This window comes from Caretta caretta, chromosome 3, assembly GCF_965140235.1.
Source record: "Caretta caretta isolate rCarCar2 chromosome 3, rCarCar1.hap1, whole genome shotgun sequence".
In the NCBI taxonomy this organism is placed as follows: Eukaryota; Metazoa; Chordata; order Testudines; family Cheloniidae; genus Caretta; species Caretta caretta.
Genome location: NC_134208.1, coordinates 63,304,720 through 63,330,741, shown reverse-complemented (window position 1 = coordinate 63,330,741; position 26,022 = coordinate 63,304,720). Strand labels below are relative to the sequence as shown.

The window sequence follows — 26,022 nt, the reverse complement described above, 5'->3', positions numbered from 1 at the left end:
CATCAGCAGAGGTGACCATGATGGAGTCCCAGAATCGCAAAAGAGCTGCAGTATAGACCAAGCGGGAGGTACAGGATCTGATCGCTGAATGGGGAAAGGAATCCATGCTATCAGAACTCCCTTCCAGTTTTCAAAATGCCAAAACATTTGTCAAAATCTCCCAGGGCATGAAGGACAGAGGCCATAACAGGGACCCGAAGCAGTGCCGCATGAAACTTAAGGAGCTGAGGCAAGCCTACCAGAAAACCAGAGAGCCGAACGGCCACTCCGGGTCAGAGCCCCAAACATGCCGCTTCTATGATGAGCTGCATGCCATTTTAGGGGGTTCAGCCACCACTATCCCAGCCGTGTTGTTTGACTCCTTCAATGGAGATGGAGGCAACACAGAAGCAGGTTTTGGGGACGAAGAAGATGATGATGATGAGGTTGTAGATAGCTCACAGCAAGCAAGCGGAGAAACCAGTTTTCCCGACAGCCAGGAACTGTTTCTCACCCTGGACCTGGAGCCAGTACTTCCCGAACCCACCCAAGGCTGCCTCCTGGATCCAGCAGGCGGAGAAGGGACCTCCGGTGAGTGTACCTTTTAAAATACTATACATGGTTTAAAAGCAAGCATGTGAAAGGATTAATTTGCCCTGGCATTTGCGGCTCTCCTGGATGTACTCCCAAAGCCTTTGCAAAAGGTTTCTGGGGAAGGCAGCCTTATTGCGTCCTCCATGGTAGGACACTTTACCACTCCAGGCCAGTAACATGTACTCGGGAATCATTGTAGAACAAAGCATTGCAGTGTATGTTTGCTGGCGTTCAAACAACATCCGTTCTTTATCTCTCTGTGTTATCCTCAGGAGAGTGAGATATCATTCATGGTCACCTGGTTGAAATAGGGTGCTTTTCTTCAGGGGACACTCAGAGGTGCCCATTCCTGCTGGGCTGTTTGCCTGTGGCTGAACAGAAATGTTCCCCACTGTTAGCCACGGGGAGGGGGGAGGGTTGAGGAGGTAGCCACACGGTGGGGGGAGGCAAAATGTGACCTTGTAATGAAAGCACATGTGCTATGTATGTAATCTTAACAGCAAGGTTTACCCTGAAAGAGCGTAGCCACTGTTTTATAAAATGTGTCTTTTTAAATACCACTATCCCTTTTTTTTTCCTCCACCAGCTGCATGTGTTTCAATGATCACAGGATCTTCTCCTTCCCAGAGGCTAGTGAAGATTAGAAAGAAAAAAAAATGCACTCGTGATGAAATGTTCTCTGAGCTCATGCTGTCCTCCCACACTGACAGAGCACAGACGAATGCGTGGAGGCAAATAATGTCAGAGTGCAGGAAATCACAAAATGACCGGGAGGAGAGGTGGCGGGCTGAAGAGAGTAAGTGGCAGGCTGAAGCCAGGGCTGAAGCTCAAATGTGGCGGCAGCATGATGAGAGGAGGCAGGATTCAATGCTGAGGCTGCTGGAGGATCAAACCAGTATGCTCCAGTGTATGGCTGAGCTGCAGCAAAGGCAGCTGGAGCACAGACTGCCACTACAGCCCCTGTGTAACCAACCACCCTCCTCCCCAAGTTCCATAGCCTCCACACCCAGACGCCCAAGAACGCGGTCGGGGGGCCCCACCACTCCGCCACAGAGGATTTCCCAAAAAAAAGAAGGCTGGCATTCAATAAATTTTAAAGTTGTAAACTTTTAAAGTGCTGTGTGGCATTTTCCTTCCCTCCTCCACCACCCCTCCTGGGCTACCTTGGTACTCATCCCCCTATTTGTGTGATGAATGAATAAAGAATGCATGAATGTGAAGCAACAATGACTTTATTGCTTCTTCAAGCGGTGATCGAAGGGAGGAGGGGAGGGTGGTTAGCTTACAGGGAAGTAGAGTGAACCAAGGGGCGGGGGGTTTCATCAAGGAGAAACAAAGAGAACTTTCACACCATAGCCTGGCCAGTCATGAAACTAGTTTTCAAAGCTTCTCTGATGCGTATCGCGCCCTCCTGTGCTCTTCTAACCGCCCTGGTGTCTGGCTGCGCGTAACCAGCAGCCAGGCGATTTGCCTCAACCTCCCACCCTGCCATAAACGTCTCCCCCTTACTCTCACAGAGATTGCGGAGCGCATAGCAAGCACTAATAACAGTGGGAATATTGGTTTCGCTGAGGTCTAACTGAGTCAGTAAACTGCGCCAGGGTGCTTTTAAATGTCCAAATGCACATTCTACCACCATTTTGCACTTGCTCAGCCTGTAGTTGAACAGCTCCTGACTACTGTCCAGGCTGCCTGTGTACGGCTTCATGAGCCATGGCATTAAGGGGTAAGCTGGGTCCCCAAGGATACATATAGGCATTTCAACATCCCCAAAAGTTATTTTCTGGTCTGGGAATAAAGTCCCTTCCTGCAGCTTTTGAAACAGACCAGAGTTCCTGAAGATGCGAGCGTCATGTACCTTTCCCAGCCATCCCACGTTGATGTTGGTGAAACGTCCCTTGTGATCCACCAGAGCTTGCAGCACTACTGAAAAGTACCCCTTGCGGTTTATGTACTCGCCAGCTTCGTGCTCCGGTGCCAAAATAGGGTTATGGGTTCCATCTATGGCCCCACCACAGTTAGGGAATCCCATTACAGCAAAGCCATCCACTATGACCTGCACATTTCCCAGGGTCACTACCCTTGATATCAGCAGATCTTTGATTGCGTGGGCTACTTGCATCACAGCAGCCCCCACAGTAGATTTGCCCACTCCAAATTGATTCCCAACTGACCGGTAGCTGTCTGGCGTTGCAAGCTTCCACAGGGCTATCGCCACTCGCTTCTCAACTGTGAGGGCTGCTCTCATCTTGGTATTCATGCGCTTCAGGGCAGGGGAAAGCAAGTCACAAAGTTCCATGAAAGTGCCCTTACGCATGCAAAAGTTTCGCAGCCACTGGGAATCGTCCCAGACCTGCAACACTATGCGGTCCCACCAGTCTGTGCTTGTTTCCCGAGCCCAGAATCGGCGTTCCACAGCATGAACCTGCCCCATTAGCACCATGATGCATGCATTGGCAGGGCCCATGCTTTCAGAAAAATCTGTGTCCATGTCCTGATTACTCACGTGACCGCTGACGTCGCCTCCTCGCCCGGTACCGCTCTGCCAGGTTCTGGTGCCGCATATACTGCTGGATAATGCGTGTGGTGTTTAATGTGCTCCTAATTGCCAAAGTGAGCTGAGCGGCCTCCATGCTTGCCTTGGTATGGCATCCGCACAGAAAAAAGGCGTGGAACGATTGTCTGCCATTGCTCTGATGGAGGGAGGGGCAACTGACGACATGGCTTACAGGGTTGGCTTACAGGGAATTAAAATCAACAAAGGGGGTGGCTTTACATCAGTGAGTATTTCAGGCAGGACTTTACGGAGGGTTCCAATAAGAAATGGTGCACCTAAGTAATTGTTCTTATTGGAACAAGCAGGTTGGTCTGGCCTCTGATTGACACATGGCTAGATTTACCTCGCTGCACCTTCTCTGTGAGTGACTGCAGTGTGACCTAGAGGAATGAGTCCCCTAGACGGGGGAAGCAAATGAGTACACAACAAATCTGGTCTATTTCTTGTTTTGATCCACTCCATCTATCTTTTACATCTTTGGCTGGCAGCAGAGGGTGCAGAAGGACTGCAAGCCATCCACATCTCATGGCTGCTCGGCGGAAGACGGTGCAGTACGACTGCTAGCCATCCTCATTTCTTGCCTGCCTGGCAGAAGATGGTACAGTAGGACTGCTAGCAATCCGTATCGCCTGCCTGCTCACTATAAGATGGTTCAATAGGACTGACTGCAGGACTAAAGAGAATGACCTGGTCAAGTCACTCCAAATTTAGTCCCTGCGCACGTGTGGCCAGGAGCACCTCGGACATGACGATGACGGCTACCAGTCGTATTGTACCATCTGCTGCCACAAGGCAATGGGTTGGTGCTGCTGTGTAGCAATGCAGTACCGCATCTGCCAGCACCCAGGAGACATACGGTGACAGTGATCTGAGCGGGCTCCATGCTTGCCGTAGTATGGCATCTGCACAGGTAACTCAGGAAAAAAAGCACGAAATGATTGTCTGCCCTTGCTTTCACGGAGGGAGGGAGGGAACGGGGGCCTGACGATATGTACCCAGAACCACCCACGACAATGTTTTAGCCCCATCAGGCGTTGGGATCTCAACCCAGAATTCCAATGGGCAGCGGAGACTGCGGGAACTGTGGGATAGCAACCCACAGTGCAACGCTCCGGAAGTCGACTCTAGCCTCAGTACTGTGGAAGCACTCCGCCGAGTTAATGCACTTAATGCATTAGAGCATTTTCCGTGGGGAGACACACACTCGAATATATAAAACCGATTTCTAAAAAACCGAATTCTATAAATTCGACCTAATTTCATAGTGTAGACATACCCTTAGATAAGCTATTACCAACAGGAGAGTGGGTTTGTGTGTGTGGGAAAAAAAAGCGGGGGGGGTGGGAAACCTGGATTTGTGCTGGAAATGGCCCAACTTGATTATCATACATATTGTAAGGAGAGTGATCACTTTAGATAAGCTATTACCAGCAGGAGAGTGGGGTGGGGGGACAGAAAACCTTTTGTAGTGGTAAACACCCATTTTTTCCACGGATTGTATGTATAAGAACATCTTCTGTATTTTCCACAGTATGCATGCGATGAAGTGAGCTGTAGCTCATGAAAGCTTATACTCAAATAAATTGGTTAGTCTTTAAGGTGCCACAAGTACTCCTTTTCTTTAAAAGGTTACAGGAATTACATAGAGTGAAGCACACAAAAGCTGCTCCTTATCACCTAGAAACTAATGGGTTTGTGGAAAGATTTAATGGAACTATAAAAACTATGCTAAGAATTTACATCTCCCAGTGTGAAAACGACAGACCTATTACTTCCTTAGTTTTTATAATCATACAGAAGTGTTCCCCAAGAATCTATTGGGTTTGCCCCCTTTGATCTCCTCTATGAGAGGCAGGTGAGGGGACCCCTTGATTTGATTTGAGGCTCTTGAAAGGGCAATACTGAGGAAACAGGGCAGCCAATAGGGAAACAAGTCACTCATTTTAAAGAGAATTTGAGGTTATGATGGAGTTAGTCTAACAGAACCTTAAGAAAAGTCAGGAAACTCGGAAAGTTTGGTATGAACGGCCTAATGAAGAAAGTTCATTTGATATTGGTGATCTGGTGTAAATGCTGATTCCTGTGAGGAAAAACAAAGGATTATTGGGAAAGACCTTCAGAGGCCATTGAAAGAGTGAATTAAGTCACACACAATGTAAGGAAGCCCACTGGCAGAGGAGATGTGCACACAGTGAGTATCTATAGATTAAAAGCTTACCAGGAAAGGAAGACAGCAGTAAACATGATTTATTGTGATGAGAAAACATAAACCCCTTTAACTGATTTGGTCAAAGAGAGCAGGGGAGAAACTTCTCTGGAAAGCATTGAGTTTGGGGAAGGTTTAAATTCAACCCAAAAGCAGGAAATGCTCACCCTTTTAAAGCACCACAAAAACAGGTATTTTCCAAACAGCAAGGTTTAACTGACAAGACCGTGCTCTCCATTCAAACCTTGGGGCCCCACCCACCGCTTAGAAGAGCATACTGGGCTAAAGGAGAAATGCAGAAACAATTCCAGGAGGAGGAGGGAAGCATGCTTGAAAGGAGGGTAATCACAAAAAGGGAAACAGCAGTGCTTTAATGTTGCTGTGTAGTTGAGGCATCATCCAAATGCTGTAAAAAAAACCACCCCCATGAGATGAGTGGCTCCCAGCACTGGGAGTGCAGCTCCCAGCGCTGGTGCACTATCTACACTGCCATTTTACAGTGCTGAAACTTGCAGCACTCAGGGGGGTGTTTTTTAACACCCTTGAGCGAGAAAGTTTCAGCGCTGTAAAGTGGCAGTGTAGACAAGGCCTTCGTCGAAAAGCTCCTGCTGTTGTAATGGTACCTAAAAAAATACAAAGCCATAAGATGTGTAGATTAAAGAAAAACTAAATGTTATCACCTAGCCTGACCCATAACCTATACCCCAAAGAGAGGACTTACGGGACCTGTTGCGGGGGCAAAACTTATAAGCACACCAGATTTGATTTGTGGGTACTGGCAAATTCTTAGATGCGGATGCCCAGTTAAAAAAAAAAAAAAAAATCTGCTTTTGTAATGGAATCTGGACTATATGAATTTAAATTTATGGCTTTTGGATTAATAAATTCAGGGACTACTTTTCAGCAGCTTGTTAATGAGGTACTGCAGGGGTTACAAACATTTGCCAGTGCCAGTATAGATGATTGACTTGGCTATCTTCAGTAACTCCTGGCAAGACCATGTGTGAATTGCATTACAAAGGCTCAGAGAAGCCAACCTCACTGTCAAGATCTCCAACTTCAAGATGGGGGCTGCAGAGGTGTCCTACCTACAACACAGATGGCCAGTGGGTTAGTTCACCCCAACCCTCTAAAGGTAGAGGCCATTCAGAGCCGGCCTGCCCCTCAAACCAAGAAGCAGATCCAGTCCTCTATTGGTCTGGCCAACTATTGCCGAAGGTTTGTAAAGGGGTTTAGTGACATTAAAGCCCCCATAGCAGACCTTATAAAACTAGGCCAGGTGATATGGAAAGCGGCCTGTGAGAAAGGCTTCCAGAACATAGAAGAGGCTTTGTGTAAAAAGAGCCTGTTTTGGTCAGCCCTAATTTCAGGTAACCATTCGTGCTGTGTACTGATGCTTCCAATGCTGGTTTGGGCACGGTAGTGATCCAAGATGGAGTAGGGGGCAAGAGGCAATCCTACTGCCTACTTAAACAAAAACTCACCCCCCACTGAACAAGATTATGCGGTCTTTGAGAAAGACTGCTATGCCATTGTCCGGGCTCTTAGGCAACTTGAGCCTTATTTGCGTAATGAAAAAAAATTATGTTTTAAGCGATCATGCCCCTTTGACATGGCTGCACCAACCAAGGGTACCAATTCAAGATTACTTCATTAGAGTTTAACCCTACAGGAACTTAATATGAAAATAATTCATAACCAGGGAAAGGAGAATGTAGTGGCTAATGCCTTATAAAGAATGGGAGAACCCTGAGGTGTATTCAGAAGCATCAGTGACTCCCATTCATATACAATTTTTGCATTAGGGGTATGACACTAGCTGATCAGGTCATGCTAGAGCAGGGATTCTCAGATTTTTGTACTGGTGACCCTTTTCACATAGCAAGCCTCTGAGTGTGACACCCCTTATAAATTAAAAAAACACTTTTTTATATATTTAACACCATTATAAATGCTGGAGGCAAAGCAGGGTTTGGGGTGGAGGCTGGCAGCTTGCAACCTCCCATGTAATAACCTCGCGACCCCAAGGGGTCCCAACCAAGTAATGGTTAGATGTATAAGTACATATTCAGATGTTTAAACTTCATGAAAACTAGTGGAATATTACTTGTATGTTTTCACTTATCTGTTCCGGTCATAATGTAATAGAAAATATTTAGATGGTAAAAACCCTTATAACTAAATTACCCATCAAAAACCTTGTGAAATGCTAATGAAGGACTTAAAGACTAACAGAAAATGCTAATTTCAAAGCAAGTGGTTATTATGTATATAGCTGGAGATCAAAAGTCTAAGTGCACTCCCCACCTCACCCTCAAAGGAAAAGCCCATGTGGTTAGAGACACAGCTTGCTTTCTGTATGAAGATACAATAAATATGGATTCAAAGATCCTTTATCTCTGGACTGTTTGGATTCTAACAGGACAGAATAAGTAAACAAGAAGATGGAGATCCCCAGAGTTATTCTGAGTAGCCCTGAAAGACTTTTGATAAATTGGTATATTACTACATCTCTGCCACCACTGGTAATCATAGATTGGTTAAAGCAGTTAAACGATATGTACAAGTCATACTTAGTAACTCATTTCCTTCTCTTAGCTAATAAACCTAGAGTTATAGGCTTGGCTGCCAGCCTTGTCTTTGATGCAACACTCCAGAGTACCAATTGATCTGGAATAAGTGACTGGTCTCTTGGGACTGGGAGAAACCAGATTAGTGTGATTTTAAGTTTAAGTAACCTTTTATCACAAAATTCAGTTTGTCTGTGTGGCAATATAGACTGGAGAGGCTAAGGGGAGTGTCTGTAACTCCAGGGTAAGACTGGTAAAGTGATGCAGGAGTTCACATTTATTACCGGCTTAGTGAAAGCTACTTACAAAATATACCACTAGTCTGGGGTGTCTGCCCTTGTTTTCTGACAGTCTGTCCTGAGATAGCAACTAAGCTGTAAGGTGCTCTAGACTGCATGACAATTAGTACATTAGCTAAATTATGACTTAACTGGCATCACAGAGACTTGGTGGGATAAGTCGCATGACTGGAATAAAGGCACAGAAGAATGTAGCTTGTTCAGGAAAGAAAGGCAGAATAAAAATGAAGGAAGCGTTGCATTATACATCAACAACATATATACTTGTTCTGAGGTCCAGAAGAAGGTGAGAGACATACCACCTGAAAATTTCTGGGGAACGATAAAACAGGTAAAAAAAATTAGGGATGATGACACGCTAAGGGGTCTGCTACACCACCAAATCAGGAACAAGAGATGGATGAGGAATTTCTAGAATACCAGAGATATTCAACGTAAGACCTGATAGTAATGGAAGGCTAACTATCCAGACACCTGTTGGAAAAATATGGTAAAACAAAGTTTCCAGTAAGTTCTTGGGACATATTGGGCACAGCTTTTTGTTTTAGTAAGTGGAGGACGCAACCAGGGGACAGTCATTTTAGACTTTATTCTGAACAAAAGGGAGAAATTGGTAGTCAGTCTGAAGGTGAAAGACAATTTGAGTGAAAGTGATCATATATGACATGACGAATTCTATGATTCTAAGGAAAGGAAGGAGTGAGAGCAACAGAATACTGACAATGGACACCAAAAAGGCAGACTAAAACTCAGAGAACTGATAGGTAAGGACCTATGGGAAGAAAAGCTAAAGGAAAAAAGGAGTTCAGAAGAGCTGATAGTTTCTCACAGAAACTGTACTAAAAAGGTACAACTGCAAGCCATTCAAACGTGAAGGAAAAACAGAAACAATAGTAAGTGTCCAATATGGCTCCTTCAAAAGCTCTTAATGATGGCAAATTCAAAAGGAATCCAACAAAAAGTGGAAATATGGACAAATTGCTAAGGAGAAGTTCAAAAGAACATAAGTATGTCGGGACAAAAATCAGAAAAGCTATGGCACAAAATGAGTTACACCTAGAAAGGGATATAAAATAAGAGGTTCTTTAAATCAGTGGTTCTCAACCAGGGATATGCATACTACTGGGGGTACTCAGAGGTCTTCCGGGGGGTACATCAACTCATCTAGTTATTTACCTAGTTTTACAAGAGGCTACATAAAAAGCACTAGTAAAGTCAGTACAAACTAAAATTTCATACATACAACTTGCTTATATTGCTCCATATACTATACACTGAAATTTAAGTACAATGTTTATATTCCAGTTGATTTACTTTATAATTATATGATAAAAAGAAAAAGCATTTTTCAGTAATAGTGTGCTGTGATAATTTTGTATTCTTGTATCTGTTTTTGTAAGCAAGTAGTTTTTAAATGAGGTGAAACTTGCTGATTTGCAAGACAAAATCAGACTCCTGAAAGAGGTACAGTAGTCTGGAAAGGTTGAGAGCCACTGCTTTAAATACATTAGCAGCAAGAGAAAGATGAAGGAAAGTGTAGGTTTACTACTTAGTGGGGAAGGAGAGCTAATAACGGATATCAAGAAGGCTGAGGTGTTTAATATCTATTTTGCTTCGGTCTCCACTAAAAAGGAGTAATGATGACCAGATACTCAACACAGTTAATATTAACAAGGAGAAAGGAACACACTTGAAAAATTGGGAAAGAATAGGGTAAAGAATATTTAGTAAGTTAGAGGTATTCAAGCAGGCAGGAAATTCATCCTAGAGCTCTTAAGGAACTAGCTGAAGTAATTTCAGAACCATAAGTGATTATCTTTGAGAACTCTTGGAGAACTGGTGGACTGCAGAAGTGCAAACCTAGTACCTATCTGTAGAAAGGGGGACAGAGGACCCCGGGAATTCTAGACCTGTCAGACTATCTTTCCAGGTATCAAAGTTACTGGAACAAATTATTAAACAATCAATTTGTAAGCACTTAGAGGATATATAGGTTGGTAATGAATAGCCAGCTTGGATTTGTCAAGAACAATCATACCAAACCAGCCTAACTTCCTTCTTTAACAGGGTTACTGACCTACCCGATACTGGTGAAGCAAGAGATGTGCTATATTTTGATTTTTAGTAAGGCTTTTCACACAGTGATACATGACATTCTTATAAGCAAACTAGAGATATGCAGTCTGGATGAAATTATATATGGTGAGTACAAAACTGGTTGAAAGACTGAACTTAAAAAATAGTTATCAATGGTTCATTGTCAAACTGGAAAAGCCTGTCTAGTGGAGAGGTCAATCCTTGGTCCAATACTGTTCAACACTTTAATCAATGATTCAGACAATGGAGTGGAAAGTATACTTATAAAATTTGTGGATGACAAAAAGCTGGAAGGGGTTGCAACCATTTTGGAGGACAGGATTAAAGTTCAAGATGACCTTGACAAATTTGAGAATTGATTTAAATTCAACAAGATGAAATTCAATAAAGACAACTGCGAAGTACTTCACTTGGAAAGGAAAAATCAAATGCGCAACTACTGCTGACAAGAATCTGGGGGTTTGGATCACAAACTGAAAGAGTCAACATGATGCAGTTACAAAAAAAGACTATCATCATTCTGGAGTGTATTAACAGAAATGTCAGACACAGGAGATATTTGTCCCATTCTACTCAGCACTGATGAGGCCTCAGAGGGACTACTGTGTCCAGGTCTCCAGGTACCACACTTTAGGAAAGATGTGGACAAATTGGAGACAGTCCAAAGAAGAGCTAAAAATGATGAAAGGTTTAGAAAACCTGACCTATAAAGGCAAGGTTAAGAAAAAATTGGGGTATGTTTAGTCTTGAGAAAAGACGACAGGGGGGTGATTTGATAATAGTCTTCAAATACATTAAAGTGCTGTTATGAAGAGGATGGTGACCAATTGTTCTCCATGTCCATTGAAGGCAGGACAAGAAGTAATGGGCTTAATCCGCAACAAGGGAGATTTAGGTTAGATATTAGGAAGAACTTTCTAAGTAGAAGGGTAGTTAAGCTCTGGAATAGGATTCCAAGGGAAATTGTGGAATTCCCATCACTGGAAGTTTAAGAACAAATTGGAAAAACACCTGTCAGGGATGGATGGTTTAGGTTTACTCAGTCCTGCCTCAGTGCAGGGGACTGAGCTTGATGATGGCTAGAGGTCCCTTCCAGCCCTACATTTCTGTGATTCCATCCCCACTATTAAACCATTCTCAAAAAGGGTTGATTTCATTCACAGCTAGCCATTTACTCCTTTAATGGGATTTCCAGAAATTAGCTTTGTGGCCTTGAAAAATATCACTTGAAACAGATACCTCCAACTTAAATTTCAGACAGACTATTGTTCTGGATTGGTCTTATTGGAAGACCTTCCCATCACTCACCATTATTAACTAGAACAGGTGGGATCACAAGACAACAAATGATGAGAGATAAACGGTTTTCTTTCAACTTGATGAAAATAGACAAATCCTGCCATTTTGTGTTTTTTCCACTCATTGAAATACCTTGAATGCTTCCCCTCTCCGTCTTCCTTATTCTTTTGTTTTTCCTACATGGAAAACAAACAATCTCCTCACAGTTTTGTTGTAGCTTTATCCGAAAGCCAATACAAACTTTAATGATAAAATAAGGATACTGTTAGATCTATAAACTGGACCACGTGAGAGTGCTATCTGGTGGGTTGCAGTTTAAGTGTAACATGGTATTTATGCAAAATCTCCAGAAAAGGAACACAGAGCAGGAAGGGGGAATCTTGTTTATGACTAAGATACAATAATTAGTCTGGTATATCAGGAGAGTGCAGGGAGATATATGGTATCCTTCACCTAGGAGACCAGCAGCCAGCATGCTTGTCACAGGGTCACAGCGAGCCTGGCTGTTACAAGCTGGGAGAAAGATTTTGGGTGTGCTAATCTTTGAGATGGAAGAATGTCTAAGTTTATACTTGTTTTCACTATAAACAAATTTAAGTGCCATGAGTTAAGCAGAGCAGTGATCAAGGTAAGCTGAGGTGTACTGTTCCTTTGAGAACAGTGGATCTGTGAATGTCCCAGAGAACAGCAGCAGAACATTCCAGGGCAATGCTTGAAGGGCTCGGAGACTGGAAGTTGCCTATCACTAACCTGCAGAAGATCAGCAGGTCCTTGGCAGATTAGGAAGAGAGTGCTTGTGTTATCTGGGCACTGATCCCAAGCACGGACAGACAAAGCTTCTGCACACTAAGGGCAGGTGTAGTAAAATGCTTCAGTACCCTGGGTGCCCCCAGGAAGTGTCACATACACAATTTAAGGATATTGTTCAGATGTTTGTGTTCAAGAGAGGCTATTTTTAGACTTCAATTTGTAAACATTTATATTATAGTGCCCAAGAACTCCACTGTAATTCAGGTCTCCAATTATGTTAAGCACTGCACATACATAGTAAGAGACAAAAAGAAAAGGAGTACTAGTGGCACCTTAGAGACTAACCAATTTATTTGAGCATAAGCATAAGCTTTCGTGAGCTACAGCTCACTTCATCGGCTGCATTCAGTGGAAAATATAGTGGGGAGTTTTATATACACACAGAACATGGAAAAATGGGTGTTATCATACACACTGTAAGGAGAGTGATCACTTAAGATGAGCTATTACCAGCAGGAGAGCGGGGGAGGGGGGATGGAGGGGCGACCTTTTGTAGTGATAATCAAGGTGGGCTATTTCCAGCAGTTAACAGGAAGGTCTGAGGAACAGTGGGGGAGGGGGGAGGAATAGTTTTACTTTGTGTAATGACACATCCACTCCCAGTCTCTATTCAAGCCTAAGTTAATTGTATCCAGTTTGCAAATTAATTCCAGTAAGAGACAGTGCCTACAAACATCTTACTATCCAAATAGACTAAAGAGGGATTAATTGTGATCTCCAATTTACAGATGGGGAATGAAAGTATAGAAAGAGTGAATGGGATTGTCCAAAGTAATGCAGGAAGGCAGTGGCAGAGCCAGAAATTGAATCTAGGTCTCCAGTGTACCAGTGTAGTATGCTACACACTAGACCAGAGGTGGGCAAACTACAGCCTGCAGGCCTGGGACTGTCCTGCCCTGCCCTGCCCCTGAGCTCCTGGCCAGGGAGGCTAGCCCCTGGCCTCTCCCCTGCACACTTCTTGCCCCACCCCCGTTAGAAATGACAGAAACTGGGTTTAAACAAAACAAATTTTATTAACTATAAAAGGCAGATAAGTAGTAAAAGGGGTAACAGAACAAAAGCAGATTACTAAGCAAATGAAAACACACACACTAAGCTAGTTTCACTAAAGAAATTAATTTCAAATAGTATTTCTCACCCTAGATATTGTTGCAGACAGGTTGCAAAGTTTCCATGGTTCAGAGTTCCAGTTATATCCCCTTTCAACTGCACCCGTCTCAGTGTGGATGCCCCCTGCCTTCAGATTTTCTTCTTGGGACGACAGGCCATGGAGAGGAGTCCTGTTTGCCTTCCTCCCTACCCTTAAATAGGATTTACATAAGACAGGAATCCTTCAGTTTCCCCAAACTTGACCTCCCTTCCCTTGTCTTGTAACATTCCCAGATAATGTTTTAGTATCAGGTCACAAGACCACCTGACTCTGTAGAATCACAGAGTCCATGAGTCAGTGGCAATATGGAATGTCCACAGGAAGGCCAAGCCTTTTGCAGTTCATTGTCCTTGCTGACGGGCCATCCACCCTATCTGGCTTTTCCATTGTTGTACCTGAAGTGTTAGCAGTGGGCGTTACCCAAAGTAGCACAGCTGAAATACAGATATATAGTCAAAAAGAAAAGGAGTACTTGTGGCACCTTAGAGACTAACCAATTTATTTGAGCATAAGCTTTCGTGAGCTACAGCTCACTTCATCGGATGCATACTGTGGAAAGTGTAAAAGATCTTTTTATATACACACAAAGCATGAAAAAAATACCTCCTCCCACCCCACTCTCCTGATGCTAACAGCTTATCTAAAGTGATCACTCTCCTTACAATGTGTATGATAATCAAGGTGGGCCATTTCCAGCACAAATCCAGGGTTTAACAAGAAAGTCTGAGGGAAGGGGGGGGGGGAGGGTAGGAAAAAAGGGGAAATAGGCTTGAATAGAGACTGGGAGTGGCTAAGTCATTATGCAAGGTAACCTAAGTTAATTGTATCCAATTTGCAAATGAATTCCAATTCAACAGTTTCTCGCTGGAGTCTGGATTTGAAGTTTTTTTGTTGTAATATCACAACTTTCATATCTGTGATCGCGTGACCAGAGAGACTGAAGTGTTCTCCGACTGGTTTATGAATGTTATAATTCTTGACATCTGATTTGTGTCCATTTATTCTTTTATGTAGAGACTGTCCAGTTTGACCAATGTACATGGCAGAGGGGCATTGCTGGCACATGATGGCATATATCACATTGGTGGATGTGCAGGTGAACGAGCCTCTGATAGTGTGGCTGATGTTATTAGGCCCTACGATGGTGTCCCCTGAATAGATATGTGGGCACAGTTGGCAACGGGCTTTGTTGCAAGGATAGGTTCCTGGGTTAGTGGTTCTGTTGTGTGGTATGTGGTTGCTGGCGAGTATTCGCTTCAGGTTGGGGGGCTGTCTGTAGGCAAGGACTGGCCTGTCTCCCAAGGTTTGTGAGAGTGTTGGGTCATCCTTTAGGATAGGTTGTAGATCCTTAATAATGCGTTGGAGGGGTTTTAGTTGGGGGCTGAAGGTGACAGCTAGTGGCATTCTGTTATTTTCTTTGTTAGGCCTGTCCTATAGTAGGAGACTTCTGGGAAGTCTTTTGGCTCTATCAAATCTGTTTCTTCATTTCTGCAGGTGGGTATTGTAGTTGTAAGAATGCTTGATAGAGATCTTGTAGGTGTTTGTCTCTGTCTGAGGGGTTGGAGCAAATGCGGTTGTATCGCAGAGCTTGGCTGTAGACGATGGATCGTGTGGTGTAGTCAGGGTGAAAGCTGGAGGCATGTAGGTAGGAATAGCGGTCAGTAGGTTTCTGGTATAGGGTGGTGTTTATGTGACCATCGTTTATTAGCACTGTAGTGTCCAGGAAGTAGATCTCTTGTGTGGACTGGACCAGGCTGAGGTTGATGGTGGGATGGAAATTGTTGAAATGATGGTGGAATTCCTCAAGCGCTTCTTTTCCATGGGTCCAGATGATGAAGATATCATCAATATAGCGCAAGTAGAGTAGGGGCGTTAGGGGACGAGAGCTGAGGAAGTGTTGTTCTAAGTCAGCCATAAAAATGTTGGCATACTGTGGGGCCATGCGGGTATCCATAGCAGTGCCGCTGATCTGAATGTATACATTGTCCCCAAATGTAAAATAGTTATGGGTAAGTACAAAGTCACAAAGTTCAGCCACCAGGTTAGCCGTGACACTATCGGGGATAGTGTTCTTGACGGCTTGTAGTCCATCTTTGTGTGGAATGTTGGTGTAGAGGGCTTCTACATCCATAGTGGCCAGGATGCTGTTATCAGGAAGATCACCGATGGATTGTAGTTTCCTCAGGAAGTCAGTGGTGTCTTGAAGGTAGCTGGGAGTGCTGGTAGCGTAGGGCCTGAGGAGGGAGTCTACATAGCCAGACAATCCTGCTGTCAGGGTGCCAATGCCTGAGATGAGGGGGCGCCCAGGATTTCCAGGTTTATGGATCTTGGGTATTAGATAGAATATCCCAGGTCGGGGTTCCAGGGGTGTGTGTCTGTGCAGATTTGATCTTGTGCTTTTTCAGGGAGTTTCTTGAGCAAATGCTGTAGTTTCTTTTGGTAACTCTCAGTGGGATCAGAGGGTAATGGCTTGTAGAAAGTGGTGTTGGAGAGCTGCTGAGCAGCCTCTTGTTCATATTCATATATAGTCAATATTCCTAACTTCAGATACAGAAATGATACCGGCATACAAATTGGATAATCGCATTCAGTAAATCATAACCTTTCCAATGATATCTTACATGAGCCATCTTGCATCAAGTATACCTCAGTTATGTCATTCATATCATAAGCATATTTTCAGAAATAATATGGAATGACATGTCTCAGTCCCTAGCAGACATAATTGAACTCCACAGTGTATTAAACTTAGGGATGCAATTTCCCTCCAAAAGAATAAAAAAAATAAAAAGTATTGAGAATTCAGTTTCTTATTACCTTTGCAAACCTCAGCCCAGGATCAGTGAAGATTGAACATTTTCAGTCCAGTGTGGTAAAGTCCATCCCTGCTTGTTGGAGAGGCAAGAGGAAGCCTGGTGACCCAATGTCCCTCCCACTCCACTCGTGGGAAAGAGTTGGCCACTTTGGTTGTTCCCGTCATGCTTTCTAGCATGGTCAGGCATCTAAGAGTGTCTTCTTCATGACTCTACTACAGCTTCTGTACTTTGGGAACCAGACTAAGACCAGGGATATAAAGTTTAAACCACAACTGTCTATCAGAGACAAAAGACGACGGCTCCTACGGAGCATGCAGACCTCAAGTGTGTCTGCATCATGTGTGATACCCCTCACAATGGGAGGCCCTCTGGGGATTACACAGGACTAATTTTAAAGACCGTATCACACTGTTCCAGCCCAGCAATGTCTTCAGGAGTCATAACATGGAGCACTGCCATCCTTCTTCCTAGAAGTTATGGATCTTTGAAGGAGAAATTAACACTCAGGGAAATACTCTTGACCCTCCAGCCAGCAGTTCTCTATGACTTAACTGCAGATGCTCTGCATAAACCTCGCATGGTAGCGAAAACTTATTAGCAACTGATCAGTACAAAAAGGAGCAGCCACTTAAAGCCTGCCACTAGTGTTATTTACAAAATCCCCAGCATGTCAAATTTACTCAGTAAAGAAGGCTAAATTCCACTTTTAGTTACAGTCCATTGACCTGAACACAGCTTTGAGACTCTATATCCCCTTACATTCACAGCAGAACTCTCTACTGTGAGCATGAAGATTTAAAGAAACAGGATAGAATTTGGCCTTTACTAGTAACTAAAAGTTTCATCTTTAATTACTTCATTGTCACATTCATTGGGAAATAAGCCCATCCCACCCAACTATTCTTTGTTTCTCTTGCCTCCCTCTAGTCTATTTGTCTTTCCTGTCTCTCCTTTCTTCTTCCTTCTGCATTTCCTTCCCTACAATAATCCTCCTCTCCCACCACTAGATTTCTCACTCCTTTCCCCAGTCCACATGCTAAAATTATCAGCACGATAATAGTTAATGTTGACAAAGTATCCTTTACTTCATACTCGGATTAGATTAATAGGGGACATGGGAGATCATCTCTCAAAGCCACAAACCATATACAGACTCAGGAAAGTAAACATTTTGTTTTTACTCTGATTTGGGAAGGTCTCACAACCATGAGAGCTAGAATTGTATTTCAGAAGCTGACATTCTGCAGTCTGAACAGGTCACGCAGAACACAAATACACCAGGTGGGCCTGACACAGGCTGTGGGCCATACATTTGATGCCCAAGCATGTTTATGAAAAAAGAGAAAGAATAGACCATCCAATGCCCATAAAGTCCTGAGGCAGAACAAAGAGGGAAAGGGCATGCATGACCTTTTCTACTCTTATCCCCATAAGGGCATCCATACATATATCTCATGAGTCCCAGAGCAACACCTTCACTGTTGAGAAGTGGCAAAAAGTGTGTTTGCGGGTTCATGTGCGAATACCAATACATAGTTGGGTCTGCCACAAAGGGACTCTGAAGAATTACCATAGGTTTAATTCAGACACTAACAAGTTACAGCTGCTGTGAGAAAAACTTCTATTTACTAACTTCTGTGCATTTAAATTCTAAGCTAAAGTATTTAATTATATGTAGTCTCATAAGCCACTTTAAGTGTTGACCTGATTTAAAATGATTTTATTTTTTCCTCTTGACACCTTCTTCCTGAGATAAGCATAAGATACATGTGGGGTTTAACTGGCTTTCATAGCACAGAGTTAATTTAGACTCACTGAAAGAAGAAATCTGTTTTAAAATACTTCCCCCTCTCCCCCCCCCCAACTTCTCTGCACCGTAGTCTTGATATTGATTAACATCTGGGTAGTTCTGAGCCATTAATAAACTAAATTCTGCCTACAAGTATATAAATTGGTATTTAGATCTTGCTCCCTGCATTTAATTAAAAAGGGACCACAGACTTGCTCTTAAGAGTACTACTTTCAGAGCCAGACTGCCATCTAGTGATCTTGATGATTATATACCAGAAAAAGAAAAAAAAACACAAAAGGAGGAAAAATAAAAACACCCTCACATTTTACACCAACACATTGGTATGATATAAATATTGACAAATGATCTTGTATTTGCTTATTGCTGTTTTGCTGGTTAGTGGAAAAAACCTTCAACAATAAACAAGATATTCTTACCAATGAGGGCCAAAAGGATCTTAAGGACTTTATTTTTTGCATACACAATACACTGCGTAAACAGTCTCCTGGTAATACAACTTGTATTTGTTTTCCCTTGTGCTTTACTACTAGAAACATTTGCACAGAAACAGGATATTTGCTTGAGAACCCATCTGCTCCTGCTGCTTATTTCCCTGTTGAAATCTTGTGTTAATTTTTGCAGCAACCAAATGTAATATCACAGAGATCTTATTCTAATGCAAATATTAGTATTCAAAAATTTATGGTGTTCGCTTTCTGTAGCTATGATTTTTAAAATTTGCCTACCATGAACAAAGTTACAGATAAAAGATAGACCGGTAGCCTACTTGAATGTTATAGTAAGAAAGAGGGTGAGGCATAGAAAGAAGATATGCCTAGTTAAGTCAGACAGGCTTAGGGCTGGTCTACACTGCCCCACAGTTTGGACTACAGTGGGGTAAATTACATAAACACCAGAATGCTGCGCTGTAACTCCCCATGTCGACACTGTATGCGAACGAAAAAGTTCCTAGTTCACATTAAAGTAGTCAATAATGTGAACTAGGTACCTTTTTGTTCAGCCCACAGCATCCACACAAGGGAGTTACAGCGCAGCACTTCAGAGCTTGCTGTAATCCACATCCCCATAGTCTGAATTGCAGGGCAGTGTAGACATGGTCTCCCTTATGTGCTTAAGGCGATCACTGACGCATACTATCTTATCCCCTATTACTCTTAACCACCATGCAGGTAACTATAGATATTACCCAGCATGTAGTACATGAAACACTGACATTTTATACTCTGATAATGTTTTTTATTAGAACCACAAAAGCCAAGTTAAAAAAAACATACATTCTATGGGTAACCAGAAGAGAGCTATTTCAATTGTAAAGCAGAAATTCAGAAAGGACGTCTTTGCATTTTCTGAGAAAAAACCACCATTAACCAGAAGAACAGAGTCTAACAAAAGAGCTATGAGCCTGACTCTTCTCTCTCACAAATCAGGACTAACTCCACTGAAGTCAGAATTACACCAGCATAAGTCAAGGAGAATTCCAACCTTTCCCCGGGCAACTGAAAGAAAAAGATCAGTTGTATTTCTGAGTCCAGATTCCTATAATGGGACAAAAGGATTCTTGAGAATGTGCCATTGAAGAGATGCTCAGACAGCACAATGATTCCACAAGAGGAAGTAACAGTTAAGATTCCCAAGTGTTTTAAATAAACTTCCTCCTGTCTTCCCTCATTACTAAGCCAAGCTTCATGAGATTTACCACATCACTCAGTTCTTGGATAAAGTAACATCTTATTTTCCATACAGTTTCTCAAGTTATGCTTTTCATGTCTAGTAGGTTACAAAACTGACTATCCTGGTTAATTTGTGAACAAGGTAACTAATATTTTTTCAGGCTCTTTCTACGCAGGGCCAGAAAAATGAGTAAAAGAATTAAGTTTTAAGGACAGTTCAAGTATGGTTCTAACACTGGCTAGCTGAACCACATGAGAAAGTGGTATACTTCGGGGGAGGGAAAAAAAGAAAGTGTTAAAACCGAATTGAATATAGGGCCTAAACTCAGTTCCTGGTCAATTATACACAGGATCCAGAAATACATGTTACCTCATTTTCTTTATGGAAACAATACAGTTGGTATGAATGACCACAGGTTACTAGTTGCGAGTAAAGATAAATATATCTTATCTGATCTTAAGAGACACTACAACCTGGAATCCTTGTAAAAGCCAAAAACAACTTTTTGCAAGCCAACTTAGTTGAAAATAAAATTTAAGTTATAAACTTATGAGGCCAAGTTCAATGCCTAATTTGGAAATTCCTATTAAACAAAATCATTAAATCTGTTCAAAACATTAATCTTCAGCTATATCAAAACAAAAACAAACTCGTTTACATGATTTTCCCCACAAGACTCATCTAGGATCATAGCTATAGCAGGAAAAGGAAAGATTTTAAATCTAATATTGCTTGTACAGAAGCAGCTAACTCACCATATTTGTCTCGCAACCCAACAGTGCACCTGAAGACTCCACCAAAGGCTACATCTTCGCCAAATATTACTGCAAAATAAGTCATACATAGTTTACTTTTATTTATGAATACAAACACTCGTCTAGTCTGAAAATTAAGATAATCCTATTTATTCTATTCTAACCATTTATAAACTGTAAGCGCAGTCCTCACCTGAATTTCACTGTTTCCATTTATATTCAATATCTTAAGTTTCAACATTCATGATTGAGCAAGAACAAGTTTTAATAGATTTCTAAACAATTTACTGAGTATATGCTACTATAAAATACTATAGTTAAAAGCATTGAATTTTAGATGTTTCACCATGTCCAAAAGGGGGATTAATTTGACCTCAAAGTACTGTATTTTTATCAACAAAAAGTTCAAAGCATTTTAAATATAGTATGCATATTAGCAATCAAGCTTTTCCCCCACCTCTCCTACACTCATAGATCAGCACCACCTTTTAAAAAAACAGTACATTAAACAAAAGGGGAAGAGGAGGAGTTAGTATGACAATGTTTAAACTATTCTAGCTATGTTTCAGAAACTACTGCAGGAACATTTCAGAAAAATATTTAAGTAATACCACAGCACTACCAATTCATTTAAAAATTCCAAGAAATTTAGTGTATGAACTAACCAAACATCTGCTGAATTTAGACATTCCATTTTAAAAAGTTTAAGATCTGATGCAATCTTTCCTTTTAATCAAAAATAAAATGACATCACAAGTAAGGACTCAACCACTAATGTTTAAGCTTCAACTAGTTTCGTTTCCCATTTCATTTCTATGTGATTTTAATGCTCCTGAAAAATGCTGAACTGATCACCACAAATGTTAATTGATCCATTAAATAGCAAGTTTCTCCAAATGTCCCACCCATGTGCTACAGCCCTGATCTGGAGGGACCACCTTTAGGGAAAAGAAGGTAGTCCAATAACTGTGCAAGTTGCCAGCTTAAATACTCACCATTATTATGCTCTTTGCAATGTGGACTATCCATCCACTAGGAACCATACAAACCACCAAAAAGCCATTAGACAGTAAATGAATCCAGATTTTAAAAGCAGTCTAGCCCTTTCCATTAAATTGGTTGATTGCTGAACTTTGATCCCTTTTAAAAAGTAGTTTTAGGATTTTTAGGGCAAGGCTACTTTTGATTTCTCATTGAGAAATACAACACTTATTTATATATTAAATATATAAAACTAGAGCAGGGGTTCTCAAACTGGGAGTCGGGACCCCTCAGGGGGTTGCAAGATTATTACATGGGGGGGGGGGTCACGAGCTGTCAGCCTCCACCCCAAACCACGCTTTTCCTCCAGCATTTATAATGGTGTTAAATAGATTTTTAAAAGTGTTTTAAAGGTATAAGAGGGGTTGCACTCGAGGCTTGCTATGTGAAAGGGGTACCAGTACAAAAAGGTTACAGAGCTGATCATGCGGGCCAGCAACTGGCTGCAGAAAATTACGCGGGAGGATAACGTAGAGGCATACCTCCTCGTCTTTGAGAGGACAGCCCTGCGGGAGGCTTGGCCCCGAAAACCGTGGTCTGGCATCCTCGCTCCATTCCTGTGGGGGGAGGCCCAGAAGGCCTACTATGATTTGCCTGAAGAGGCTGTGGCAGACTACCCCCAGCAGAAAGCAGAGATCCTGGCCAGATCCGGGGTAATGACCACAGCACGGGCCCAGCGATATCATGAGTGGAGGTACCAGGAAAACAAAACCCCACGGTCCCAATTATATGACCTCATCCATCTCGCATGAAAGTGGTTATGAACTGAGTCCCGGAGGAGATACTAGAAGTTCTTGTCATCAACCGGTACATGAGAGGACTACTGCCAGACCTTTGTGCCTGGGTAAGCCAGAATGAACCCTCTACCAGTGCAACAACCTTGTTGTAGGTGGAGAGGCAAAGGACAGCGAGGGAGCTGACCCGACCAGTTAAGGAAGAAGCACCCTGGCTTAAACTAGCAGCACCAAGCCCTAGAGCTTGGATGACTGGGCCACCAGGAGAGCCCAGGTGGAAAAAGAGAAGGGCTGAAGGCCCACCAGAAGCCAAAATGTCAGAGCACTGAGGGGGAAGAGGATCGTGATGTTAGACTGCCCAAACCAAGAGACTGGGGAATGCATAGGGCTCCATACAGATGTTATGCCTGTGGGGAGTGGGGACACAAAGCTGCATAGTGTCTCAATGCCGAGGAGCCTATGCAGTGTAACCTGGGGAACTGGGTAGACCCATGCTCCCTAATCTACCTTGTGTGGTCTCACTATCCCCACATAGGTACACCAGACAAGTGAAGCTAAATGGGGTAGAGACCACAGCACTGGTTGATTCGGGGAGTGCTATCACGCTTGTCTCAGGGAAGCTCGTGAAGCGCAGTCAGCTGCTGTGGGCTAAGCGTACGGGGATAACATGCGTCCATGGGACAGTTGGTTATTACCCCACCATCCCAGTAAAAATAGAGATTCAGGGGAACACTACTGAGGTAGCAGCAGGTGTAGTCCCTAAACTCCCATACCCAGTGCTCATAGGGAGGGACTTCCCAGGGTTTGGAGACTTACTCCCGGTAGGGGAATTGGAGAGAGGGGGAAGCCCTGAAAGTAGTGAGGCATCCACAGTAGACTGTCAACCCTCAACCTTCTCTGAAATATCCCCAGATTTGTTCTCCACTCCCAGACAGCGTAGAAACACGAAAAGGGAAAGAAGGACAGCTAAGGCCTTGGGAACCCGAATACTGGCCCAAAGCCAGAGGGTCGCTCTTATAGGTAGGTGGACCCGAGCAGCTGAAAAGTAGGTCACCCAGGAGGGAGAAGCACCCAAGTCTGACCCACACCCTAATGCCTCTGAACCAGTAGAGACTAAAGAGACTGGCCCCCTAGATCTCGAGCAGATTAACCCCGGGAGAGGAAATTTTGGATGGGAGCAGGCTGAAGACCCAAGGTATGACAACATTAGGAAGGAGATGACCGAAATAGATGGGGTCCCCGTGGAAGGGAAAACCCAGGGACCAGGACCCTACTTCATAATGAAGAAGAATCTCTTATACCAGGTTGCACCAGTACAGGGGCAGAAGGTACAGCAGATCCTAGTACCTCAAAAACACCAGAATGCTGTATTAAGTCTGGCCCATAGTCTTCTTTTTGGGGGGCATTTGGGAGTAGAGAAGACCCTAGCATGAGTCCTGCGATGATTCTTCTGGCCAGAATGTCAGCTGCACAGTCCCCATCCCCACTTGAGGGCACCTTTAGTACCCCTTCCCATCATAGAGGTCCCTTTCGAGTGAATAGCCATGGACCTAGTGGGACCCCTGGAGAAGACAATCCAGTGCTACCAGCATACACTTGTCGTTCTGGATTATGCTACTCGCTACCCAGAAGCCGTCCCCCTGCGGAACACGACCTCTAAAACGATAGCTAAAGTGTTGGTGGGGATCTTTGCCAGAGTGGGGCTACCAAAGGAGATATTAACAGACCAAGGTACCCCATTTATGTTGAAGCTAATGAAGGATCTCTGTACAATGCTCCATATACATAGACTGAAGTTCTCAGGGTATCATTCACAGACCGATGGGCTGGAAGAAAGGTTTAACTGAACCCTCAAGGCAATAAGAAAAGTCATAAGTCGGGACGGGAAGGATTGGGATACTCTACTACCCTACCTTATGTTTGCAATCCGGGAGGTACCTCAGGCCTCAACTGGGTTTTCCCCCCTTTGAATTATTATACGGACGCCACCCCTGTGGCATACTAGATATTGCCAAAGAAATATGGGAAGAGGGGAGAAATATAATTGACCTTGTGTTGCAGATGCGAGAACGGATAGTACGGGTCATCCCTATTGTACGGGAACATTTGGGAAAGGCACAGCGAACCCATTAAAATCGCCAGGCAAAAGTCCGACAGTTCCAAGCAGGGGATCGTTGGTACCCACGGCAGAAAGCAAGCTTTTGGCCCAATGGCAGGGGCTCTATGAGGTGGTTGAACCCATGGGGGAAGTAACCTACAAAGGAGCGGCAGCCAGGACGCCGGAAACAAGAACAAATTTATCACATTAACCTCTTAAAACCTTGGCACCAACGAGAGGCGTGTCTAGTGGCCCAAGAGACCCCGATTCGGGGAAATAACAGGCAGGAGCAGATCAGGATTATCCACTGATCTGACACCAGACCAGAAGAAGGAGGTAACTGAGATGATCAACCGACACCAGAACGTGTTTTCAACCAAACCAGGCTGGACCACCGAAGCATATCACCACATTATCACAGATCCTGGGGCAAAGGTAATTTTAAGGCCCTATTGGGTCCCAGCAGCAAAAAGGGAGGAGATCAAGGCAGAGGTAAAAAGGATGTTGAAGCTGGCAGTCATCGAAAAGTCCCACAGTCAGTGGTCAAGCCCGATTGTGTTGGTGCGCAAACGCGATTGCACCAGTAGGTTTTGTAATGACTTTCGCCGGCTGAATGAGATATCCAAATTCGATGCAAACCCCATATTGATGAGTTAATTGACTGCCTGAGCAATGCCAGATCTGACCACCCTCAATTTAACAAAAGGGATACTGGCAGATTCCCCTTGCCAAAGATGCGAAAGAAAAGATGGCACTCTCTACACCGGAGGGTCTGTTTCAATATACTGTTCTTCCTTTTGGACTGCATGGGGCACCTGCCACCTTCCAGCGTCTTATGGACAAGCTCCTACGGCCCCATACCAGTTATGCAGCGGCCCTGGATGATGTGATTATTCACACCCCTGACTGGGAAACCCACTTAGGAAAGGTGGAAGGGGTTCTGGACACGCTAAGACAGGCTGGCCTCACAGCCAACCCAGCCAAGTGTGCTATAGGACTAGCCGAGGCTAAATACCTTGGCTACATTGTAGGAAGGGGCATGGTCAAGCCCCAACTAAACAAACTAGAGGCTATCCAAAATTGGCCCCGGCCAAATCGGAAAAAACAAGTCCGGGCATTCCTGGGTGTGGTGGGGTACTACTGACGATTTGTTCCCCATTTTGCTACCAGAGCGAGTCCCCTGACAGACCTGATAAAAGCCCGGGGTCCGGACATGGTGAAGTGGACAGATGCCGCAGAAAAAGCATTCATGGATCTACGGACAGCCCTCTGCAGTAACCCTGTGCTTATAGCCCCAGACTTCAACAGAGAATTCATTTTACAGACAGATGCATCTGAAGTAGGATTGGGAGCTGTCCTATCGCATTTGGTCGGAGATGAAGAACACCCAATCCTCTACCTCAGTAGGAAACTCCTCCCGAGAGAGCAGAAGTATGCCATGGTTGAAAGAGTGCCTAGCTGTGAAATGGGCCATGGAAACACTACATTACCACCTTCTGGGATGACGGTTTACCCTTGTGACTGACCATGCAC

General features: G+C 43.6%; 1 protein-coding gene across 2 annotated transcripts in view; it reads right to left on the bottom strand.

Annotated features, from left to right (window-relative positions):
• Positions 1-26,022, bottom strand: part of BCKDHB (branched chain keto acid dehydrogenase E1 subunit beta) — a 300,416-nt gene that overhangs the window by 266,956 nt on the left and 7,438 nt on the right. Inside the window, exon 3 of one of the 2 annotated variants that reach the window (XM_048845156.1) lies at positions 20,617-20,685. The exons of the other annotated variant lie outside the window; for it this stretch is intronic. Within the exon in view, the coding sequence (XP_048701113.1) occupies positions 20,617-20,685 (69 nt within the window). The remainder of the gene's footprint in view (positions 1-20,616; positions 20,686-26,022) is intronic. 2 annotated transcript variants of the gene reach the window in all.